This window comes from Phacochoerus africanus, chromosome 13, assembly GCF_016906955.1.
Source record: "Phacochoerus africanus isolate WHEZ1 chromosome 13, ROS_Pafr_v1, whole genome shotgun sequence".
In the NCBI taxonomy this organism is placed as follows: domain Eukaryota; kingdom Metazoa; phylum Chordata; class Mammalia; order Artiodactyla; family Suidae; genus Phacochoerus; species Phacochoerus africanus.
In genome coordinates this window covers 44,858,450-44,879,379 of record NC_062556.1, presented here as the reverse complement: position 1 = coordinate 44,879,379, position 20,930 = coordinate 44,858,450, and the positions used below count along the sequence as shown (strand labels likewise).

General features: G+C 39.9%; 1 protein-coding gene across 3 annotated transcripts in view; it reads right to left on the bottom strand.

Moving 5' to 3' along the window:
* Window positions 1-1,067: 1,067 nt before the first annotated feature.
* Window positions 1,068-20,930, bottom strand: part of BORA (BORA aurora kinase A activator) — a 27,036-nt gene continuing 7,173 nt past the window's right edge. For all 3 annotated transcript variants that reach the window (XM_047756202.1, XM_047756201.1, XM_047756203.1), the window contains exons 4-12: window positions 20,315-20,360; window positions 16,839-16,920; window positions 13,646-13,711; window positions 13,103-13,159; window positions 12,167-12,375; window positions 11,296-11,428; window positions 8,045-8,634; window positions 3,488-3,619; window positions 1,068-2,110 (exon numbers count right to left, since the gene is read on the bottom strand). In XM_047756202.1, coding sequence (XP_047612158.1) covers window positions 2,045-2,110; window positions 3,488-3,619; window positions 8,045-8,634; window positions 11,296-11,428; window positions 12,167-12,375; window positions 13,103-13,159; window positions 13,646-13,711; window positions 16,839-16,920; window positions 20,315-20,360 — 1,381 coding nt within the window. In that variant the 3' untranslated portion in view covers window positions 1,068-2,044. The remainder of the gene's footprint in view (window positions 2,111-3,487; window positions 3,620-8,044; window positions 8,635-11,295; window positions 11,429-12,166; window positions 12,376-13,102; window positions 13,160-13,645; window positions 13,712-16,838; window positions 16,921-20,314; window positions 20,361-20,930) is intronic.

Sequence of the window (20,930 nt, the reverse complement as noted above, 5' to 3'; positions counted from 1 at the left end):
GGCAGATCCCTCAGCAGGTGTGTGTGGGGGTGGTTGCCCTGTGTACAAATCACTCAGGCACTCAGTAATTGTTGAAATGATGGTTCCCGTTTCCTTTCACTGAGAAAAACCTCCATACACTGAGGCAGCACTTGTGTCAGTGGGAGAAAATAGCCTTGAGCAGTCGAACACCAGGGTGCGTGGCAGCAGACCTTTTCTGTAAAGGTCAGACGTGTCAGGCCCTGCCAGCCAGGTGGTTCTCTCACACCCTCTGCTCTTAGCGAGAGAATGGCTGCATCCCAACAAGATCTCACTTACGGATAGAGAAACCTAACAGTTCACATTTTTCATTTAACAAAAATACTGACTTTGTGTAACAAAATACTAATTTATTTCCATACTGTATCCCCCCCCACCACCACCATGTAAAAATTCTTTGCCCACAGGCCATAGCTTACCTGCAGGGAAGGAAAAGGGGGACTTCTTGGTAAAACAAGGCTGTGCCGACTCCCTTTCCCAGTTTGCTTTCCTGTGTCTCATTAATGAGGAAGGCCTGATTCGGGCTCTAGACACTATTGAGTGGTGCAAGATGACCAGAAACCTCCTTTTCTAAAGTGCTTCAAATGCCATTTCTTACACTAAGCAGCGTACGTGAAATATTTCATTTCAAAGGCCCTGTTGGCCAGGGGAAAAAAAAAAAAAAAGGTTGGGTAAGGACTATTATCCCCATTTAACAAATGGGGGATTGATGGAGGTTTGCAAACTATTTCAGGTAGTAAGTGACAGGAAGAGGGATCTGCATCCACGTTACAAGCACAACTTCGTTTTTGACTTGTGCTATTAAAAAAAAAAAAAAAAAAAGCCAGGGAAGCCCCTATCCTTAGCATCTAGAATTCCTCTTAATGTGCAACAGTTGTCTTAAGTTTCTATTAATTCTAAAGCCTGTGATTAAGAACTCAACTTCCTAATGCAGTGAACCCAGTCGCCAATGGCTTTAACAGTGTGGCCTATGGGAGGGAGGATGAGCCGGGGACACAGCACGAAATAAGTTTTGCAGGTTGGCAGTAAGTTTACAAGGCGCACAAAAGTCAGGAAGTGCCAGTAGTATGCCTTTATTTCCCAGGGATACATAGGAATTGGGATTCCCTCTTGAATGTGGATTTGTAAAAGATGATTTATAAAATACAAGCATTCTCGAAATGTATAGATACTCCAGAGTATTGGCCCCCAAATTATATACTCATTCTATTCCCAACATGAATGTAAGTTGTTTTAAATTTTTCATTTCATTTTAAAAGCTTTATAAGCCTAAAGCTCTACCAGAGCTTCAGGTATCTGGTTCTCCCATGTTCTTATTCCTCTCCTTGGGCCAAATCCGAGCTGGAAAGGACGGCCTCACCCTAAGGATGGGGATACATTCTGGGCATCCCCCCATTTACCTCACTAATACATGACAGTAAGATTTACATTTTTTAGATCAGTTAATCATGGAACTAAGAATTCCTACACAAATGAACACATTTTTCAATGAAAATTTCTGGAAAAAACCTACTAAACCTCTTTTCCATGTCTTCAATTAAGTTTGTTTTAGGAAGCTAAGTCAGATTTCTTTCTTTCACGAAGGTTGTAAGTTTGAATTCATCTGTATTATCACATATTTTTATGTAAAATAAAACAGCACCTTCATAGTCCATGTTCCCAGAACTGCTAAATTTAGTGCTGTGAGTAAGGCTCACGAAGAAGCACTTCACTGACCCCGCAGGATAGAGGCAAAGTCATCACTCAAGTTTTTTATTGTTAAACACGTCACTCGAGGTAAGTACAAAAATATTTATTGATAAAAAAATGAACTTGTACTTTAGTAACTTGCTGAAAGTTCCAGGCACTTTTCTGTTGTTCCTGTGTCACTAAAATTAAGCCCTTGATTTTTCACATTGAGGGGAAGAAAAAAAGCCAAGCATGTTAGTTGAAGCAATTTTTTTCCCAATCACCATCACATTATTGATCCCGTGCATTAAAAATAGGAGAGAAGCTGTCCAGTGATAGTCTCGTTCTGAGAGGTATTCTATGGACTGCTGCACCGAGGAGGATTTGCCATTTTCATCCAACACCGTTGCGTTGGGTGATCTTGCTGTGAAAAAGGAAATAACCTTATTTTCAGTTTAAATAGGACCATTCAAGGATACAACAATTATGTACACTGTTTTTTAAAACCTGAATGCAAATTTCCTGTGTCTTAATGTTTGCTTACTTTTAAATGGACAACTACAACCCCACCTCATGATAAAATGGAGGAAAGGTGAAATAATGTGGCCTCTGTGTTAACTCTTAATATTCGCTTGGAGAGTTATGTTCAGTTGCGCACTTGCTGTTTACTGCTTGTTAATAAATTGTCATATAAAAATCAAAAATTCTGATTAGTGCCTAAGATGATGATGGGATTCTTCAAATATGAACACAGTTCTCCCTCAGGATCTGTGGGGTGTTGGTTCCAGAACCCTCCAAGGAGACCGAATCCATGGATGCTCAAGACCCTTACATGAAATAGCAGTGTTTGCATGTGCAAATCCTCTCATATATTACATCATCTCTAGACTACATATAAATACCCAATACAGTGTAAATACCATGTAAAGAGCTGCAAATACAACATAAGTTCTATGTAAAGTTGCTGACACATGGCAAATTCAAGTTTTGCTTTTGGGAACTTTCTGGATCTTTTTCCTCCCCAATTTTTTTTTTTATGATTTTTATTTTTTTCCATTATAGCTGGTTTACAGTGTTCTGTCCATTTTCTACTGTACAGCATGGTGACCCAGTTACACATACATGTATACATTCTTTTTTCTCACATTATCATGCTCCATCATAAGTGACTAGACATAGTTACCAGTGCTACTGGCAGCAGGATCAATTCATTGCTAATCCATTCCGATTTTTCCTTTTTAAGCCTTGCTCTTGGTATGCTATGCGCAAGTTCCCAGGCCAGAGATCAGACCTGAACCATAGGTGTCACACCTGATCCTTAACCTCTAGGCCACCAGGGAAGTCCCCTGAATATTTCTGATCTGAGGTTGGTTGAATCCGTGGATGTGGAACCCGCGGATACAGGGAGGGCCAAATGCATTTACTAGTAGTTAATGGCTATCCTGACTAGGAGGTTCAAAAATGTCACCAACAGTACACTTTTGTATAAATACTTAGTATATAAGATACATATGTGTTATCTCTGAAGGCTTGGCGTTTAAGAAAAGGGCCCTTACTTTGGAGTGTTCTTAACTGATATGTAAGTTGTACTCTTTCCCTCCCTAATAATCAAACCTCTTTTTTTAGGTTTAGCTTTGAGACAATATCACAGGCAAACACCTTCTCCTGTTCCCTCTCAGTTTAAGGAGCTGACGGCAGGCCAAGCAGCGCTAGCTCTCCTTCCCCAACCTCTCCTCTTTACCCTTTGTAGCAGAAAAGTTAGGAAAATGCAACCCTGTCAAGCTTTCTGTTTTTTCCATACCTTTATATTAAAAACTTGAGATTTACTCTCGACTTCCAAGGTTTGTGCGTCACTTTCTTTGCAGTAACTTTCTGCCCCAACCGTGTCCATAGTATTGCTTCCACAACTCTGTGTGTTATAACCGCTATCCATCTGGCAGGTATGAGACAGACAGAAAACAACACACCAAGGATAACATTACAAACTGTAATTCACTTATCCACACACACAAAAAAAAAAGCTAAATTTATCTTAAATATTTTTATAAGATATGGCTTATATAATTATATATAACAATACTTTGAAACATTTAAGTGAATCACTATATCACAATTGAACACAAGGTAATATTTAATACTAATCATACTGGATGAATTTTTAAAGTAATACATAAACAAAATGTAGTTCTACATAGAACCATTTGTTCAGTCACAATTCCTTCTAATAAAATGTATCCTGTAATTTTCTTTAAAATCAGTGAACAAGCCTCTAAGAACATGCTTCCCTGTGACTTTGTGCTCACACTCAGTAGATGAAAGTGAAGATTACGATCAACTTTACCTTCCAGCTCATTTTATCAAGCTTGCCTCTAAATGGCTTAGTTGCATCTCTAAATAAAATCTACTTAAAAGGCATGCTACCTTGAAGAGGATTCCAAATAATACCCATTTTTTAAAAGGTGCCTTACATTATACTCACACCCAGTGAAATAAAAATCTTACCTTCATAACATTACCACGTATATAATGGCTCTAGGTGTCAGTTCAACTTTTCACTTTTAAAACTGTAGCATTCTAGGAGTTCCCGTCGTGGCTCAGCAGTAATGAACCCCACTAGTATTGAGGACATGGGTTCAACCCCTGGGCTCAATCAGTGGGTCGGGGATCGGGCGTTGCCATAAGCTGTGGTGTAGGTCACAGTCATGGCTCAGAGGCTCACATCCCAAGTTGATTTGGTTGTGGTGTAAGCTGGCAGCCATCAGCTCTGATTTGACCCCTAGCCTGGGAACTTCTATGGGCCTCAGGTGTAGCCCTGAAAAGACAAAAAAAAAAAAAAGAGAGAGAGAGAGAGAGAGAGAGAAAATGCAGCATTCTACTACACAGTGTTACAGCTGAAGAGAGAGAGGAAAAAAAAAAAAAAAGATTTAGCAAGTTTCAGTTTTGGTAAAAAATAGAGTAAGTTTTTACTTTGTGAGGGCCTGAAAAAGCTCCAGGCCCTGTGCAGCACTCCACTTAATACCATTCTTATTTTGTCCTTGTAACTTATCAACTTCACAGATGAGGAAGCTAAGGCTCAGAAAGAGGAGCTTTCACAGTGTCAGAATGAGGTGAGGAAGAGCCGAGGCCACACAGCCTCTGTCCACTGACAGCTCACAGTGCTCTCACTTGCACAGTTTGAGCACCAAACAACCCGCAGGGAAGTTGTACTTACACCTTTCTATGCAAATTACGATCGGTGAAGGGAAGACTGTAATTGGCCCCCACCACAAACATCCGTAGAGCCTAGAAAGTGCATTTCATCAGCATCTTAAGAAAAACAGCTCCAGTTTTCAGGATGGATGCACTGCTGGGAGTCCTGTTCCATCTGAACAAAACCCTTGTGATGCAGGCAGCAAGGTACACAGGGACTCTGCCACACTCTATAGTAAGGTAAGGTTCAGTGGCCACTCCCTAACAATACGGTAGCTCACTACACTGGCTCCTGCCCAGACCATTAGCAGCATCTGGATGTGGCTACCCTGTGCCAACCAAGCAACACAGGTCATCTCCTTACTCCCCACAGGCATCAAAGAAGACAATGTGGGATTCCAAACTCTGGAAAGACAATGTGACTGAAAGAGAGAATAAAGGGAAACAAAATGAGGCTGGGGAGTAAGGCAAAGGCTAGACTATGCAACACTTTCGCCAGCCATGCTATATATAGATTTTCAATTTAATCTAAAATCAAAACTGAAAAAACTGCTTAGAAATTTAAGATTAAGATGCAGATACAAAAGCTCAACAGAAGGGTATTATACGAAGTTGAGCAAGTTTCCCAAAAACTAGAACAAAAAGATAAATACAGTGGGAAGATTTTTTAAAATTGGAGAATCCAAAGGCGTTCCAAAGAGAACAGTGAAAATGATAGAAGTGAAATCTAAGATATTATTCAACAAAAGATCTAAGACGCAAGGGGGCCTAAGTTTACACATCATAAGGGCCCTCTGAGTGCCCAGCACAACTGATGAAAAGAAACCCATACCAAAAAGGCACTGAAATTTCAGGACACTGTGGACACAGAAAGGATCGTATTCTCCAGAATGGGATAAAAAGAGACTACATGCAAAAGATCAAGTATTAAAATTGTTTCAGATCTCTCACCTGTGACACTGAAATAGAACCAGTGAACAATATCTTAAAAGTCTGAAAGACAATTCTTTTCAAACTCTCCAATGTGAGAGAATAAAGAACACGTGGCCAGATGTGCAGTAGCTTGAAAAAGGTACGCCTTCTCTGAAAGCTACCAGAAGGTATGTTCCAGTCAAATGAGAAGTAAATCAGGAAAGAGAAGAAGAGGGTACAGAACACGGGAGAGGTTAAGAGAATCCCCAGGATGACGAAGGACTGTTTAGGAAGACAGCTCTCTACAATGTTTTGAGGCCAAGCCGCCTGATCAAAGGCCCTGCGAAAGTGTGGCTGTCTTGGAATGCTTGAAGCTACTTCTTGTAGGAAAGTAAGAACATGTGAAAACATTTTTCAACTACAAAATGCCCTGCAAAAGGGAAAGCTGAAACTGACTCGTATATACCACTGACAGAATCGTTAAGGACGAGGCTTGTCATGGGGAGAGAAGTCCCCTAAGAGGGGCTGGATTACCCTGCAGGTACCCAGGCAGAGTGGACAGCAGTTTAGTGGTGAGACAGGCTTCCAGTTGAATAGGTGGATTGGATGATTAATGGGTAATTTCCAGGCAAGTATTTTACAATGCTTCTATAAATGCTCTGGGAGAAAAAGAGGTAGTGAGGAAAAAAAGGAAAAGAAGTTAACAGTGAGTGCCTCTAAGGCTCAGTTTGACTGTATGTGCTTTTTCACTTGGGAACCACATTTAGAAGCTGGAATATGTAAAAGGGATTCTAGGGTTTTGTTTTTTGTTTTGTTTTTTTGAGCAACGACCCTAGAAGTCAGGATAGACAATACAGGCAGAAAATACAAGCAAAAGATTATATGTAATTTTGGATCATTTAAAATCCCGCCATGAGTTTTAAACTTTAGCACGTCAAAAATGATGGCACTCAAGCATTATGGAGTTATTATGAGAATGAGATTAAGTAGTATATATAAAGTGGTTACAAGAGTGTCTAGCAAACTGGAGCACTGGGTAAGTAGTAACACTTACTACGGGTCCGTATATAAACATGGACTCTAAAGCCAGACTGCCAGGCTCTGACTCTGGGCTCCACTACTTTCTAGCTATGCAGGCAGTCTACTGAACCGCTATGACCCTCAGTTTCTTCATCTGTAAAATGGGGACAACAGCACATCTATTTCACACGGTTGTTATGAAGATTAAACAAATTAACACACGTAATATACCAGGAATAATGCCTGGCATACTGGAAGAGCTACAAAAGTGTTAGATTTTCTATGAAATGGAAGGTAGAGTTGCCTTGCTGACTATTTTACGGTTCTTTCTAAACTCTCAACGCAGAAGCATATGGCAGCTGATGGGAAGAAATGTCTTTCTGAAAGTAAGGGATGGCTACGAAGTGTACTTGTCAAATGAATCATGCTTGCCTGTTGCCAGATATTGCCAAATTGGAAATGTACGATCACATGAAAAACGGGGGTTATAACCCACATTTTTTAAAAGTATAAAAAATATACATGTAAAAGTGCTCTAAACTCTGTTCTTTCTCCCTAAATCGTATACAGGAAAAACCAAAACCACATTATTTTTAGAATACAAATACTAGCTGAGAAACTGATTTCCTTTGGAACCAGCTCCACACGAAAGGGAAGCGACCTGGAGAAGCTGCTGGACTCTAGCAGTTTATAAAACAGAGCCGCTTGCCTTCTTTTCTGCTTTCTTTTCCTACTCCCAATAAAGACCAGTCCATGTGAATATTAAATAATGCATTATCAGCCCAAATGAAAAGGAACTAACCCTCTTTCTATCACCTAGCTCTGATTTTAAGAAATATCATGTAACGCTCTAGGTCCTCACCTTTAACCCATTTTCTTTCTGACTATAATCTGATAAGAAAGGATAAAGAACACCAACGGGAGTTCCCGTCGTGGCACAGTGGTTAACGAATCTGACTAGGAACCAGGAGGTTGCGGGTTCGGTCCCTGGCCTTGCTCAGTGGGTTAAGGATCCAGCGTGAGCTGTGGTGTAGGTCACAGATGCGGCTCAGATCCTGCATTGCTGTGGCTGTGGTGGAGGCCAGTGGCTACAGCTCCGATTAAACCCCTAGCTTGGGAACCTCCATATACCGCGGGAGCGGCTCTAGGAAAGGCAAAAAGACAACAACAACGACAACAACAAAAAGAGACCACCAATGGAGCAGGTAAAGGACTGCAGCGTATTAAAAGGCCTTACCTGAGTGTTACTGCTTTCACAAGGAATGACGCTGCTTTCTGCAAGGGGTGACATGCACATGTGGGAGGTTTCAATGCTGAAGGCAATTCCATTCCCAAAATCGGTCATGGGCGAGCTGCCATGATCCACGGTCTCCTCTACCATCTCGACGGGATCGACCATATCCACAGTGTGGTTCTCCTTCTCGCTTTCCACGTCCTGCAGCAGCGCCAGCTCTTTTGCAGATGCACCGGACTGGTTCTGGGTGATGGACATGGCCGTCACTGCCAAGTGCGGGCCACGCGGGCAGGTGCTGCCCTCCAATTGCAGCAGGTGGACTCCAGCAGCGCCAGAGGCTGGGGAGGAGGTGTCTGTGCAAGGGACATCTGCTTTTTCCTCATCTTCACTGTGAGCCTCAAGGGTAAAAGGTATTCGGATCACTGAGGTCCGATACTGAGCACCCCCTCTACACATCTCGAGTCTCATGGGAGACCAATTTTTTATGGGTGAGCAGCCATCTATATAAGGACTTCTGATACACGGATTGGTAATTCCATTAGAAGTGGCCCCAGATGAAGCATCAGGAGAATGCAAAGTAAACTTCCTTTGTTCTAAAAAATTGGGAGGGGGAAAAAGAAAGATTAGGAAAGAAAAAAAAAAATCACATCATGAAAACATGGAAATGGGTAAGCCATTACTAAATGGTCATCATCAGGTTTCATGCCAGAAAAATTGGATTTCTAGAACAGTTGTGTTGTTTCCTGAAGTGAAACTGGCGTTGAAAACAACAGCACAGGAGTTCCTGCTGTTGCCTAGTGGGTTAGAGACCCAACTGCACTGGCTCAGGTTGCTGTGGCAGTGTGGGTTTATTCCCCGGCCCAGCCCAGGGCATTAAAGCATCCAGCATTCCCTCAGCTGTGGTGTAGGTCACAGCTGAGACTCACACTTAATCCCTGGCCCAGGAACTTCCATATGTCATGAGTGCAGCCATTAAGATTAATAATAACAATAATGATAATAGCACAAATGAATGTGTATCCATAAGTCAAGTGAGGCTTTTAAAAAGTTGGTTCCTCTGGCACGTTCCCTTTTTTAATGAAACAAAATATCTTATTCCCTGAGAATTATGTCCTCACAAGCACACTGCTAGTATGAAAAATATTCCTCACATACAAGATACAGAATAAACAGGAGTTCCTGTCATGGCTCAGTAGAAATGAATCTGACTAGCATCCATGAGGACGCAGGTTTGATCCCTGGCCTTGCTCAGTGGGTTAAGGATCCAGCATTGCCACGAGCTGTGGTGTAGGTCGCAGACTCGGTTCGGAGGTGGCACTGCTGTGGCTGTGGAGCAGGCTGGTGGCTACAGCTCGGATTTGAACCCTAACTTGGGAACCTCCATATGCCGCAGGTGCAGCTCCCCACCACCCAAAAAAAGAATAAACTGACAGCTACCAATTAACCGCTGTACCCGGTAAATGAAATATGTAATAATCTATTTGCGTTATGTAAAACGCTATAAGCAACATTAAAAGGCAAGCAAAAATATGTAAACATTAAAAGGTAAGCAAAAAACTGTAAAATAATATTTGCAATAAGAAGACGGTTAACAGTGATAATCAAATGATCAAAATGCCTTAAGTTAACAGTTTTCACAGCTTCATCAGCTTAATAATAACAGAGTTTTTAAAAATGGGCAAAAGCATGTAAACAATCCTCCCAGTGGTAAATGAACATATGAAGTGTTCAGCTACACGAATAATTTTAAAAAATGGAAGTCAAAGCAAATGAGAGACCCTTTAACAAAAACACTGAAGTCCAAGGTAATAATCTCTCCCACCCCCCAAACGACCAATAAATATTCAAAAGAGTTAATATTGTAATAATCAGAGACAAAGATGAAAACAGTAAGAGATCTTTTCACCATGTGCCAAATTAACAAACATCAAAAATAATCATAAGACCAGTGTTGCTAGATGGGGAAAAACTGACTTTCTCACACACCGCTGATGAAAATTTCAATTGGTGCAAGCTCTTACGAGGAAAATTTGACAAAATTCCTCAACATCCATCCCTTTTCATCAACTATCCCACTTCTGAAAATTTAACCTAAGGAAATAAATACAATAATACAATGTACATACAAGGAAAACTTAAAAATAATTTAAATGTTTATCCATGACTGAAAACAAAATATACAACCAGAAAATGGCATGTTATAGAGTGATTAAAAAATCATGATTTCAGACAGCAAGTATAACTCGAATGACCTATGAAAATACTCATAATAAAATGCTTTGTGAAAAAAGCAGGATACAGAACTGTGTGTGTATGTGTGTGTATACATGTGTGGAGACATTCACATACATACACATAAAGGGAAGACTAAAAAATAAATAAATAAATAAATAAATAAATAAATAAATAAATAAATAAATAAAATAAAAAGCAGAAAAAATAAATAAATAAAGGGAAGACTAACAAAAATAGTTTCCAGTTTACCAATTTTATTTACTACAAGTAGGTTTTTTAAAACGTGAATTTTCAAAAAGTGCTATAAATTTTTTCAAAGAAAAACTGACATATTGCGAACAGAAATATGTAATTTTTCACACATTATATTTACCTTCAAAACCTTACTCAAACAAATATATCCTTATAAGATATGAATATTCAATTACGAAAGTCTGAACCTATAGGTCGGAAGGCTACCAAAACCAACTTATCTCTACAACTGCCATCTTTCTTTGATTCTGTTTTATAAAAGGGTTTGATATAAATACTGCTAGTCCAATCCCATAACTGACACTACAGTAGCATTGTGCTGAGAACTGCAGTCCTAGAAAGTAAATTGTTCCTTTTGTAAAAAAAAATAATCCAAGTTTCTGAATTTTAGAAAGTTTAGTGGTCATGTAGAGTTCTGTAGTTATTTTTATTTTTATTTATTTATTTACTTTTTAGGGCATGGAGGTTCCCAGGCTAGGGGTCGAATCGGAGCTACAAATGCCCGCCTATGCCACAGCCACAGCAATGCAGGTTCCGAGCAGTGTCTGCAACCTACACCACAGCTCAAGGCAACGCCGGATCCTTAACCCGCTGAGCAAGGCCAGGGATTGAACCCGCAACCTCTTGGTTCCTAGTCAGATTTGTTTCCACTGCACCACAATGAGAACTCCTAGAGTTCCATAGTTAGAACAAGCTAGGAAGAAGTTCTTTAACAACAAATACTGACAAGATGAAATTTTAACAAAGTATTTTATTGTGAGACATACCTGAGAGTGGTGTCTTTCCTATCTGAAAGTCAATCGGTGAGAAAGTGGGTGAAGAAATAGGTGTTGGACTGGTTATGCTTCCCAAACTGTATTTTTTTGCACTACCCTGGATAGGGCTAGAAGAAAACTGCCCCTGTGATTAAAAAAAATAATAAAATTACATGGTTCTCTTCTCAACTAGTTATACCACACACTAGCTATCTTTATTTTTAAAACACATTCATAAACTAGGTCATTAACTTTGGTCATTTACCAAAAAGTAAGATGCCACCTTTGCTTTATGGCAAAAGGAAGGCATCTTATAATGAGGATAGTTAAGAAGACTATGAGAAAGATTTTACTTTATTTAGTTATTTTTTGGCTGTGCCCCCAGCATGTGGAAATTCCCGGGCCAGGGATCGAACCTGCGCCACAGCTGCAACCAGAGCCACAGCAGTGACAACGCCAGATCCTTAACCTGCTGAGTCACGAGGGAACTCTGAAAAATTTTGAAACAATATATTAGACAAGATAAAATATAAATGCATCGTATTTACACAAACCATTGTTTCATATTAAGTAGCTGCTTATGAAAAATTTTAAATGACGTTACTCCACTGATACCAATCTATAATTGGGTTACACTGAAAATCTTCCCTAATTCAGTTAAGTAACTGATACTGAAATTCCTTGAGACTCATTCACCTATACATACAAAAATTGGAGAATCTGACCAAAAACATTCCTATACGTAATGACAACATGTGAAATAGGCTAGTCCACATGAAATATAAAACCCAAAAGACAATCATTCCTTCTGAGTATAAGAGGAGCATCCTAGGTCTAAGATGCCTACAGCAAATCAAGCAGCCACTGTTAGTACACGTCTTACCGAACTTGGGGTCTGCACAGGAGACAAATCTATTGAATAGAAAACCTCAAGTGATGCTTGAGCACCGCTACGAGGACTTCTGGGAGAAGCTGGAGATAAGGAGTCAGAGATACTTCCGTTGCCATCTAAAAATAGCTTTCTTCTGAGGGATGAAGAACTGAGGTTTCCAGGAGATTGATCTGCAAATTCATCAGCTCTAAAATAGTCACCTATAGTTAATATGAACAGAAAAAAAGGCAAAGCTAGCCATTTTGAAGAGCAATTACATTTCAGTTGTCCGAGTTTTTAAAAACCAGTATGTACTGCATGTTTGAATTTTTTTCAAAACAAAAAAAAAAACCCAGTATGTATTTTACGTTTGAATTTTTTTCAAAAATGAAGGCAAAATTTAAAAGCATATGTGATGTTTTAAATCTGAAATGCTTCCTTCTCTTTTGAGTGCTTCATTATTAGAACAGATAGCACCAGTAAGATGTGTCCGTGAATAGTTTATGCTCATAGTTAAGTTCATTATGATTAAAAAGGGTGATTCAGGCTATATTAAAGAAAAATGAGACATTTCAGGATGGTTTCCCCAATTCTTTGAAAAGAGGCACTGCCAAAGATTTCCATTTACAAAAGCCCTTAAAACAAAACCTGGGAGTTCCCAACATGGCCCAGTGGAAAGGAATGTGACTAGCATCCATAGGGATGACGGTTTGAGCCCTGTCCTCGATCAGTGGGTTAAGGATCCAGCATTGCCGTGGGCTGTGGTGTGGGTTGCAGACATGGCTTGGATCCTGTGTTGCTGTGGGAGTGGTGTATGCCGGCAGCTACAGCTCCAATTCGACCCCTAGCCTGGGAACTTCCATATGCTGTGGGTGCGGCCCTAAAAAGCATCCCCCCCCAAAAAAAAAACCTTTAAGTTATTACATTTTAAACAAACACCATACTTACCTAATACCTTTTCTAAATTAAAATCCACAGGAAGAGACAGCAATGTCTGGCAAGCAACTAGAAGCAAGCAAATAAACACAAACATGGATAAATCAATGTGATAAATGCAATTTAGCACGTGCTTCCCAATCAGCCATCTCCCCATGATGCGCCACCCAAACTGGGCTATCTCCTTTATGCATTCCATTAAACCTGTTGATGGTAAAAGTACACTCTTGGTTGTGCTGTTGGCACCTGAATCAAAAAAGAGGCCCGTCTATACCTGGGGGTAGGCTTCCTAATATTAACCAATTTTCAAAAGAATGCTTTCCCCAACCAAAATTCAATTTACATGCCTTGAGAACCACAAAACAACACATTATCACCATTTCTAAAACATGGCTGGATGTATCCTAAGTGTTTCTGAAGGTCAGCTCTCATAGAGCCCATTCATAAAAAGTCAACAATTTCAATTCCAGAGTGAAGTGTTCACATGAGCTGAATTTAAAATCAAACGTTGCTTAATATGGAACTTACTTCTTTTCTGATTGTATTCAAACTCACCATTGCTTTTCTCAGAATGGATAGTCAGCTTTCTTCCCATTGGAGATTCATTATTTATGTTAACACCTGTAAAACATTTTAAGTGAAAAAATCTGACATTTTTATAGACTTCAATTACATTGGGGTTACTTTTTCCGGGGCGGGGGGGAAATGAAGCATGGAAACTTATTTAACATTTTCAAAACAAATATCTGCATATGTAAGTATATAATTCAGTGTGTTTCTGTTAAGCTTATTTATTTTTAATTGATTCATTTTTGACTTAAGGAGCACAAGGATAAAACTTAAGGATTACCATAGCAAGTAAGGAGATGCCAAAAGATACTTTTTTTTCTTTTTAAGGCTGCACCTGCAGCATATGGAGGTTCCCACGGTAGGTATCGAATCAGAGCTGCAGCTGCTGGCCTACACGACAGCTACAGCAACACGGGATCTGAGCTTTATCTGTAACCCACACCACAGCTCAGAGCAACACCGGATCCTTAACCTGCTAAGTGAGGGGAGGGACTGAACCCATGTCCTTGTGTAGGTGGCTTGGTCACTGCTGAGCCACAATGGGAATTCCTCCAAGAGATCCTTTTTAAGGAAAGCAGGATGGCTCTCCAAGTCAACCTTAAAAGGTTGGGGATGGATGTTTAGAGAATGCCAATGTCCTCAAACAGATCCTCTGTCACTTCTTTCCCAAAATAGGTTTAGATAAACTATCAGAATTAAAATGCCAGGCCATTTTGATAGAAACTGAAATTTGACCACTAAAACCTTGCTAGTTTTTTTTTTTTTTGAACACAGGAGAAAAAAATATGGCTGCAAATAATTTTTATTAACAATCTAAAGTTAATGACTAAATATTAAACTTTTTTTTTTGCTTTTTAGGGCCGCACCCATGGCATATGGAGGCTCCCAGGCTAGGGGTCTAATCAGAGCTGTAGCTGCCAGCCTACGTACACCACAGCCACAGCAACACCAGATCTGAGCTGCGTCTGTGACCTACGCCACAGCTCACGGCAACGCTGGATCCTTAACCCACTGAGCAAGGCCAGGGATCGAACCCGCAACTTCACGGTTCCTAGTCGGATTCATTTCCACTGCGTCACGATGGGAACTCTGTGACTAAATATTAAACTTCTTAACTCAAAAATCACCAGGCAGTAAATAAAAGCCTTCTTCACTGTAGGCAACATGACCATCTATACATTTTTTTTTTTTTTCTTTTTTGGCAGTACCCGCAGCATGTGGAAGTTCCCAGGCCGGGGACTGGATTCGAGCCATGGCTTTGACCTATGCCACAGCTGTAGCAATGCCAGATCCTTAACCCACTGGATCTCATGAAGACAGGAGGCTTCAGGTCAAGGACAAAGGGCTTCATTAATCTCAGCATATAGACTGCAGCATGAAGTTCACATTCCTGTCAGTTCCCTTTTGCCCCTCAGTCCCATGGAAGTGAAATGAAACAGGCAAGGGGGGTGCAGCACACATAGAAGGTCTGTGTCACAGCAGAGGAACCCCAGGCTTGGGAAATCCCATCCTTTATAAGCTGCAAGCAAACCTGCTCCAGAGGGACACGTGTTCATCATTACAATGGGCAGCAAAACAAACCTACCCTCTGCTTTGGAGGGATATGGTCACAATATAAACACCTTTTAAAAGGTAATTTGGAACAAAACCTGTCTGTGACACTCTTCACGAGATGTCTAGAAAGGTGTGAGACCCATGGAGAATTCAAATGTCTTCCAACACCAAACTGAACAGCTCAGCTCTGAAGCCCACCCGATTAACCACTGCACTCTGTCATCATAGGCTTGATAAGCAGAACAAAGAGGGTATGGTATTTTTAGCATCTTCCTGATTCGCATCACTTTAACAAAAACAGGATATTTCAAGCAAAAAAATGACATTATAAAAAAGATCACATAAGAAAGTTGATTCACCTGTTCAAAAAGCCAACATGAAGAATTTGGGGGCAGGGAGTTCCTACTGTGGCACAGTGGATTAAGGATCTGACATCGTACAACTGTGGTGCAGGTTGCAGCTCAGATTCGATCTCTGGCCTGGGAACTCCATATGGTTCAGGGTGCCCAAAAAAAAAAAAAAAAAACCACTTCTTGGAGGTAGAAAAATACTTGAAAGATTACTGGCTTGCCCTTAATTTCCTTCTTAATTTTGCAGATCATCAGCTATATTACATATCATCCCAGAAGTCATATAAATATTCATCCTCCCTCTACCGCTGTAAGGAACCAGCAAATTTGCAAAAAAGCAAAGCAATTTAAAGACTTCACTTTAAAAATTAACCTCTAGGACTTCCCATTGTGGCTCAGGGGCAACCAACCCGATTAGTATCCATGAGGATGCAGGTTTAATCCCTGGCCTCACTCAGCAGGTTAAGGATCCGGCGTTGCTGTGAGCTGTGGTGTAGGTGGCAAACGTGGCTCGGATCTGGCATTGCTGTGGCATGGGCCAGCAGATGCAGCTCTGAGTCGACCCCCCCCAGCCTGGCAACTTCCATATGCTACAGGAGCGGCCCTCAAAAGAAAAAAAAAATTAACCTCTATATTCTTTATTTTATTTTATTTTATTTTTGTCTTTTTGCTATTTCTAGGGCTGCTCCCTCGGCATGTGGAGGTTCCCAAGCTAGGGGTTGAATTGGAGCTGTAGCTGCCGGCCTATGCCAGAGCCACAGCAACACTGGATCCAAAGCGCATCTGCAACTTACAACTGCAGCTCACGGCAACACCGGATTGTTAACCCACTGAGCAAGGTCAGGGATCGAACCTGCAACCTCATGGTTCCTAGTCAGATTTGTTAACCACTGAGCCATGACAGGAACTCCTTTTATTTTATTTTATTTTATTTTTTTGAACCTTTATCTTCAATACCAACTATTTCTGTATTTCTTCATCTCCAGATACTCTATAACCATCATTATAACTGATGTTCACAATGGTCATGAAGAAGTTAAACTCAGAACAGACTGGCCAAAAAAAAACCAAAAAACAAAAAAAAACAAAAGAAATTAGTCAAGTTTTTGAATCCTAACTCTTAAATAGTTAAATCCTCTGGTATCCAGAAATTTCATTTATAGCAAGCTTTCTACCAAAGTGGATAAACTGACACTTCACTGTACATTACTGTACAATCACTGCTTTTTATTTTCATGGTATTTATGACTTTTGATGATAGTTAATACACTCACATTTACTGGAATGAGACTCTGAAAGCTGCTTCCCTTCATGATCAGTCCAAGGAGAGGGTACAATGACATCCTTAGTGAAAAACTAGGAAAATGAAAGTCACACAATTAGACATAAACTGCCTTCAAAATAAGAAAATATAACTGTGTTAAAAAAAAAAAAAACCATCAAACACATTACATACTGACTTTACAGTTCTATTTTTAAATTTTAATACTTAAAAGCACATGGCATGGCATGGTAAATCAACATTAATTTTAAAAAAATTTTAAAAAGCACAAATGAGCAAAGGTGAAATGAAAGAAACAAGGTATATATAGAAAGTGAAATCTTAATCCTTCAAATCAAATACTCAAATTTGAAATTTGCAAATTAAGCTAAGGGCATTAATCATAAAGAAAATCTTTTTAATTTTTTTGGAGGGGAAGGGAGATTGACAAAAGAGAGGAGAAAAAGGGAAGGAATAAACGGAAATAGATTTGCATGAGTATAAGCCAGGATGAACGGTGTGTAGGAGCAGGCTTGTCCTAACTCTCGAGATCTAATTATTAAATTTTCAGGAATTGTGTATATCGGTGGTTAAAGCCAATATTAAAATTAAAATTATGTAAACTTAAACACATTATATTAAATATAAAGGTAGTAAACATTCAAAACCATCACCTGCTAGTTATTTTACTGCATTTACCAGTATCTCTGCTCTTGAGGTTAATTACGTCTTTTGAATCTGTACAGCAGAATGCCTACACATGACGGTGTACAAAGCCTTTCTCTCCCATTCATCGATGTCATATTATGAACTTGAAATTGGCCATGGATGGAGTATCTACATTATAGACAACAGCAATCACTAAAACCCATTCCCTCCCGACGACCGGACGTCAGGTAAACATTTACCAGCACCCCACTGGCCAGTACACTCAAATGGAGATAGAGCATTTGGATAAATGTCTTTCCTCTTTCCTTCCAGATATCAAATTAATTAGACCTAATACAGGATATTCCCCTCCCCTCTATGTTTTGGGGGTAACTCAAAACATCTTCTTTCTGTTTCACTACACCTGTGACAATGAACTAATTTCCTTAGTCTAAACTACCTATAAATACACAAAGCAAAGATGCAAAACAAGGGGAGACAGAAGCGGAGATTAGGACAGAGACAGTTCCAAGAAAAAAAAAAGGAATATAAAAGACCCATAAACTCAGGAAGCCATGCCTAAGTTCATTCAAAATGAAAGAAACCCGAACCCAAGTAACAAGATGAAATGTTTAAGGCAATTAAGAAGAGCACAAATTAAGAAGTCTGATAACTGCCAGTAGGCCAGACAGGAGAAAACAGGCAGTAATATAACATGGCCAAGAGAATAAGCTGGAAGGGCAATACAGCAAAACCTACCCAAACAGAAAACATAGAGCCTCTGACTTAGCAAGTCCACAAGATATAGGGACAACTGTGTTCACTGCAGTATTATTTGTGATAGAAAAACACTGAACATGATCTACGAACCTGTCAACAGAGGCTAGATCAGGTGACGTTCATTCACACAATGGAATACTGTGCTATGACTAAAAATCAGAATGTATGGATAATCAAAAAAACATATTAAAAAATTATTAAAGAGGAGTTCCTGTCATGGCGCAGCGGAAACAAGTCTGACTAGGAACCATGAGATTGCAGGTTCGATCCCTGGCCTCGCTCAGTGGGTTAAGGATCTGGTGTTGCCATGAGCTGTGGTGTAGGTTACAGACTCTGCTTGGAACCTGCATTGCTGTGGCTGTGGCGTAGGCTGGCATTTGTAGCTCCGATTAGACCCCTAGCCTGGGAACCTCCATATGCCTCGGGTGTGGCCCTAAAAAGCGGAAAAAAAAAAAGAAAAGAAATTATTGAATAAAAGAGGCCAAAGAGTATCAGAATAATGAACTCATTTATATGCAAATATTTAAAAGACATGCTATCATACACATAAAATGAATCTGAAATTATACTCAAGAAATACCACATTTAAGGAGTGAGACAGGGATGAAGAAGGACTCCATTTTCATTTTATATTTTTTCTTTGCAGTTTGAATGTTTTTGTTATGTGGATGCATTTATTGTATTTCATATATATGTATGAATTTAACTTGTGTCGGATACATTAACTTCTGATACATTAATCCAAATCTTCACTATGACTTCACTTTTTCTCCTGAATTTCCCTCCAAAATTAAGGTGAGGATTTGAAAGAGAAAGCATATTCCCCCAAATGTTGGGAAACGGGAAAGAGACTGAAAATATTCAGCTGGGGAGGAATCAAATGACTGGATTAGAAGGAAAATTGTGAAGTTACTAGGTAGATTAAGAAGTAGCTAATGTCTGGCAGGAGTAAAGGATATGAAACTATTTTCTAAGAAACACCTATATATGAAATACAGGAGCCACTTATCTCTGAACATGCCATAGCTTAAGTTTTCTGGGTGCAGAAGAACCAAGCACAGCTAAGCAACAGAGGTGGGCAGAGGGGGCCAGCGAGGGGAAAGAGGTAAAATAAAAAATGCCTCCATGTCATAAAGACTTTCTGAGTAAATAACTAGATGGATAACTTTTACCCTTGAAGAGGGGTTCAGAAAACACAGAAAGCAAAAAGCGAAAAACTTACTACATTAGTTTTACTTAAAAAAAAAAAAAAAACCTTGGGACTCCCATTGTGGCTCAGTGGGGTTAAGAAACTAACTAGTATCCATGAGAATACCAGTTCGATCTCTGGCCTTGCTCAGTGGGTTAAGGATCCAGAGTTGCCATAAGATGCAGTGTAGGTCACAGATGTGGCTCGGATCCCACATTGCTGTGGCTGTGCCTGTGGTGTAGGCTGGCAGCTGCAGCTCCAATTCAACCCCTAGCCTGGGAACTTCCATATGACGCAGGTACAGACAGCCCCAAAAAGAAAAAAGAAATAAAATACAAAGTTCAAAAAGCCCTACATTTGAGATATATTTTTTTCTATTTAGCAGCATGTTTTATTTCATGAAATATATTCTATGTCTTAAAAACTCAAAGAATCAACAATAATAGAAGATAAAATGATTACTGATGCTAGTCTAGATTTTCAAGGCTTGAAAATATTCAACTTCCTCAACATAAACTCCAACTTGAAACCACAGTTTGTGCTCATCAAAGGCACAAGGTAAGACCAACCTTGCTGGGCCCTGAGAATAAAAGATGAACAAAGCACAATATTGGCCAAAGAAGAATTCAGTCTGGGGAAGAAAAGCACTAAATCAATCATGACAATAGCATAAAGTACTGAAACAGCTGAAAGACACTGGTCTTGTGGGAGCACTGAGGGGGCCGGGGACTGGGGCCAGGGACTGCGGACGGGCCGGCTGGCGGGAGTTGGGACAGCAAAGGATCGGAAGGAAGTCCTTCTCTTTTAGAGATGATGTGCACGCAGAATCGATGCTTAACTGGCTTCGTGATCAGTGACAGTTTTTAAGTTACCTCTTCAATGGCTTTTTGTCTTTTGTCTTCCACATCTTTATCTATTCTATACAGAGATAAAGAAGAAAAATAACCATGCCATTACTTCAGCTGATTGAACATTTAAAATAAACCCTTTCAAAGAAATAATTTTTTTCCCATTGAAAACTGGCAAATATTATGCTCATTTTAAAAGAAAAATTGGGGATCTTATCACATTTTGAAAATGACAGTATTTAGATATTCAGCCTCGTGCTGGTAGGCTTACCTCCCCCTTTCCCTTTCTCAGTTTGAAGGGACTATTTTCTTTTCTTTTCTGTTTCAGGGCCACACCCGTGGCATATGAAGTTCCCAGGCTAGGGGTCGAATCAGAACTACAGGTGCCAGCCTACACAACAGCCACAGCAACACCAGACCTGAGCCGCGTCTGCAACCTACACCACAGCCTGAAGCAATGCCAGAGCCTTAACCCACTGAGTGGGGCAGGGGATCGAATCCATGTCCTCATGGATACTAGTCGGGTTTGTTATCACTGAGCCACAATGGGAACTCCAGAATATTTTCTTTTAAAAGGCTTACATTCATACAATTTTTAAATTATTATTAACAATATAAAGAAAGTGATTTGAATAAGCTT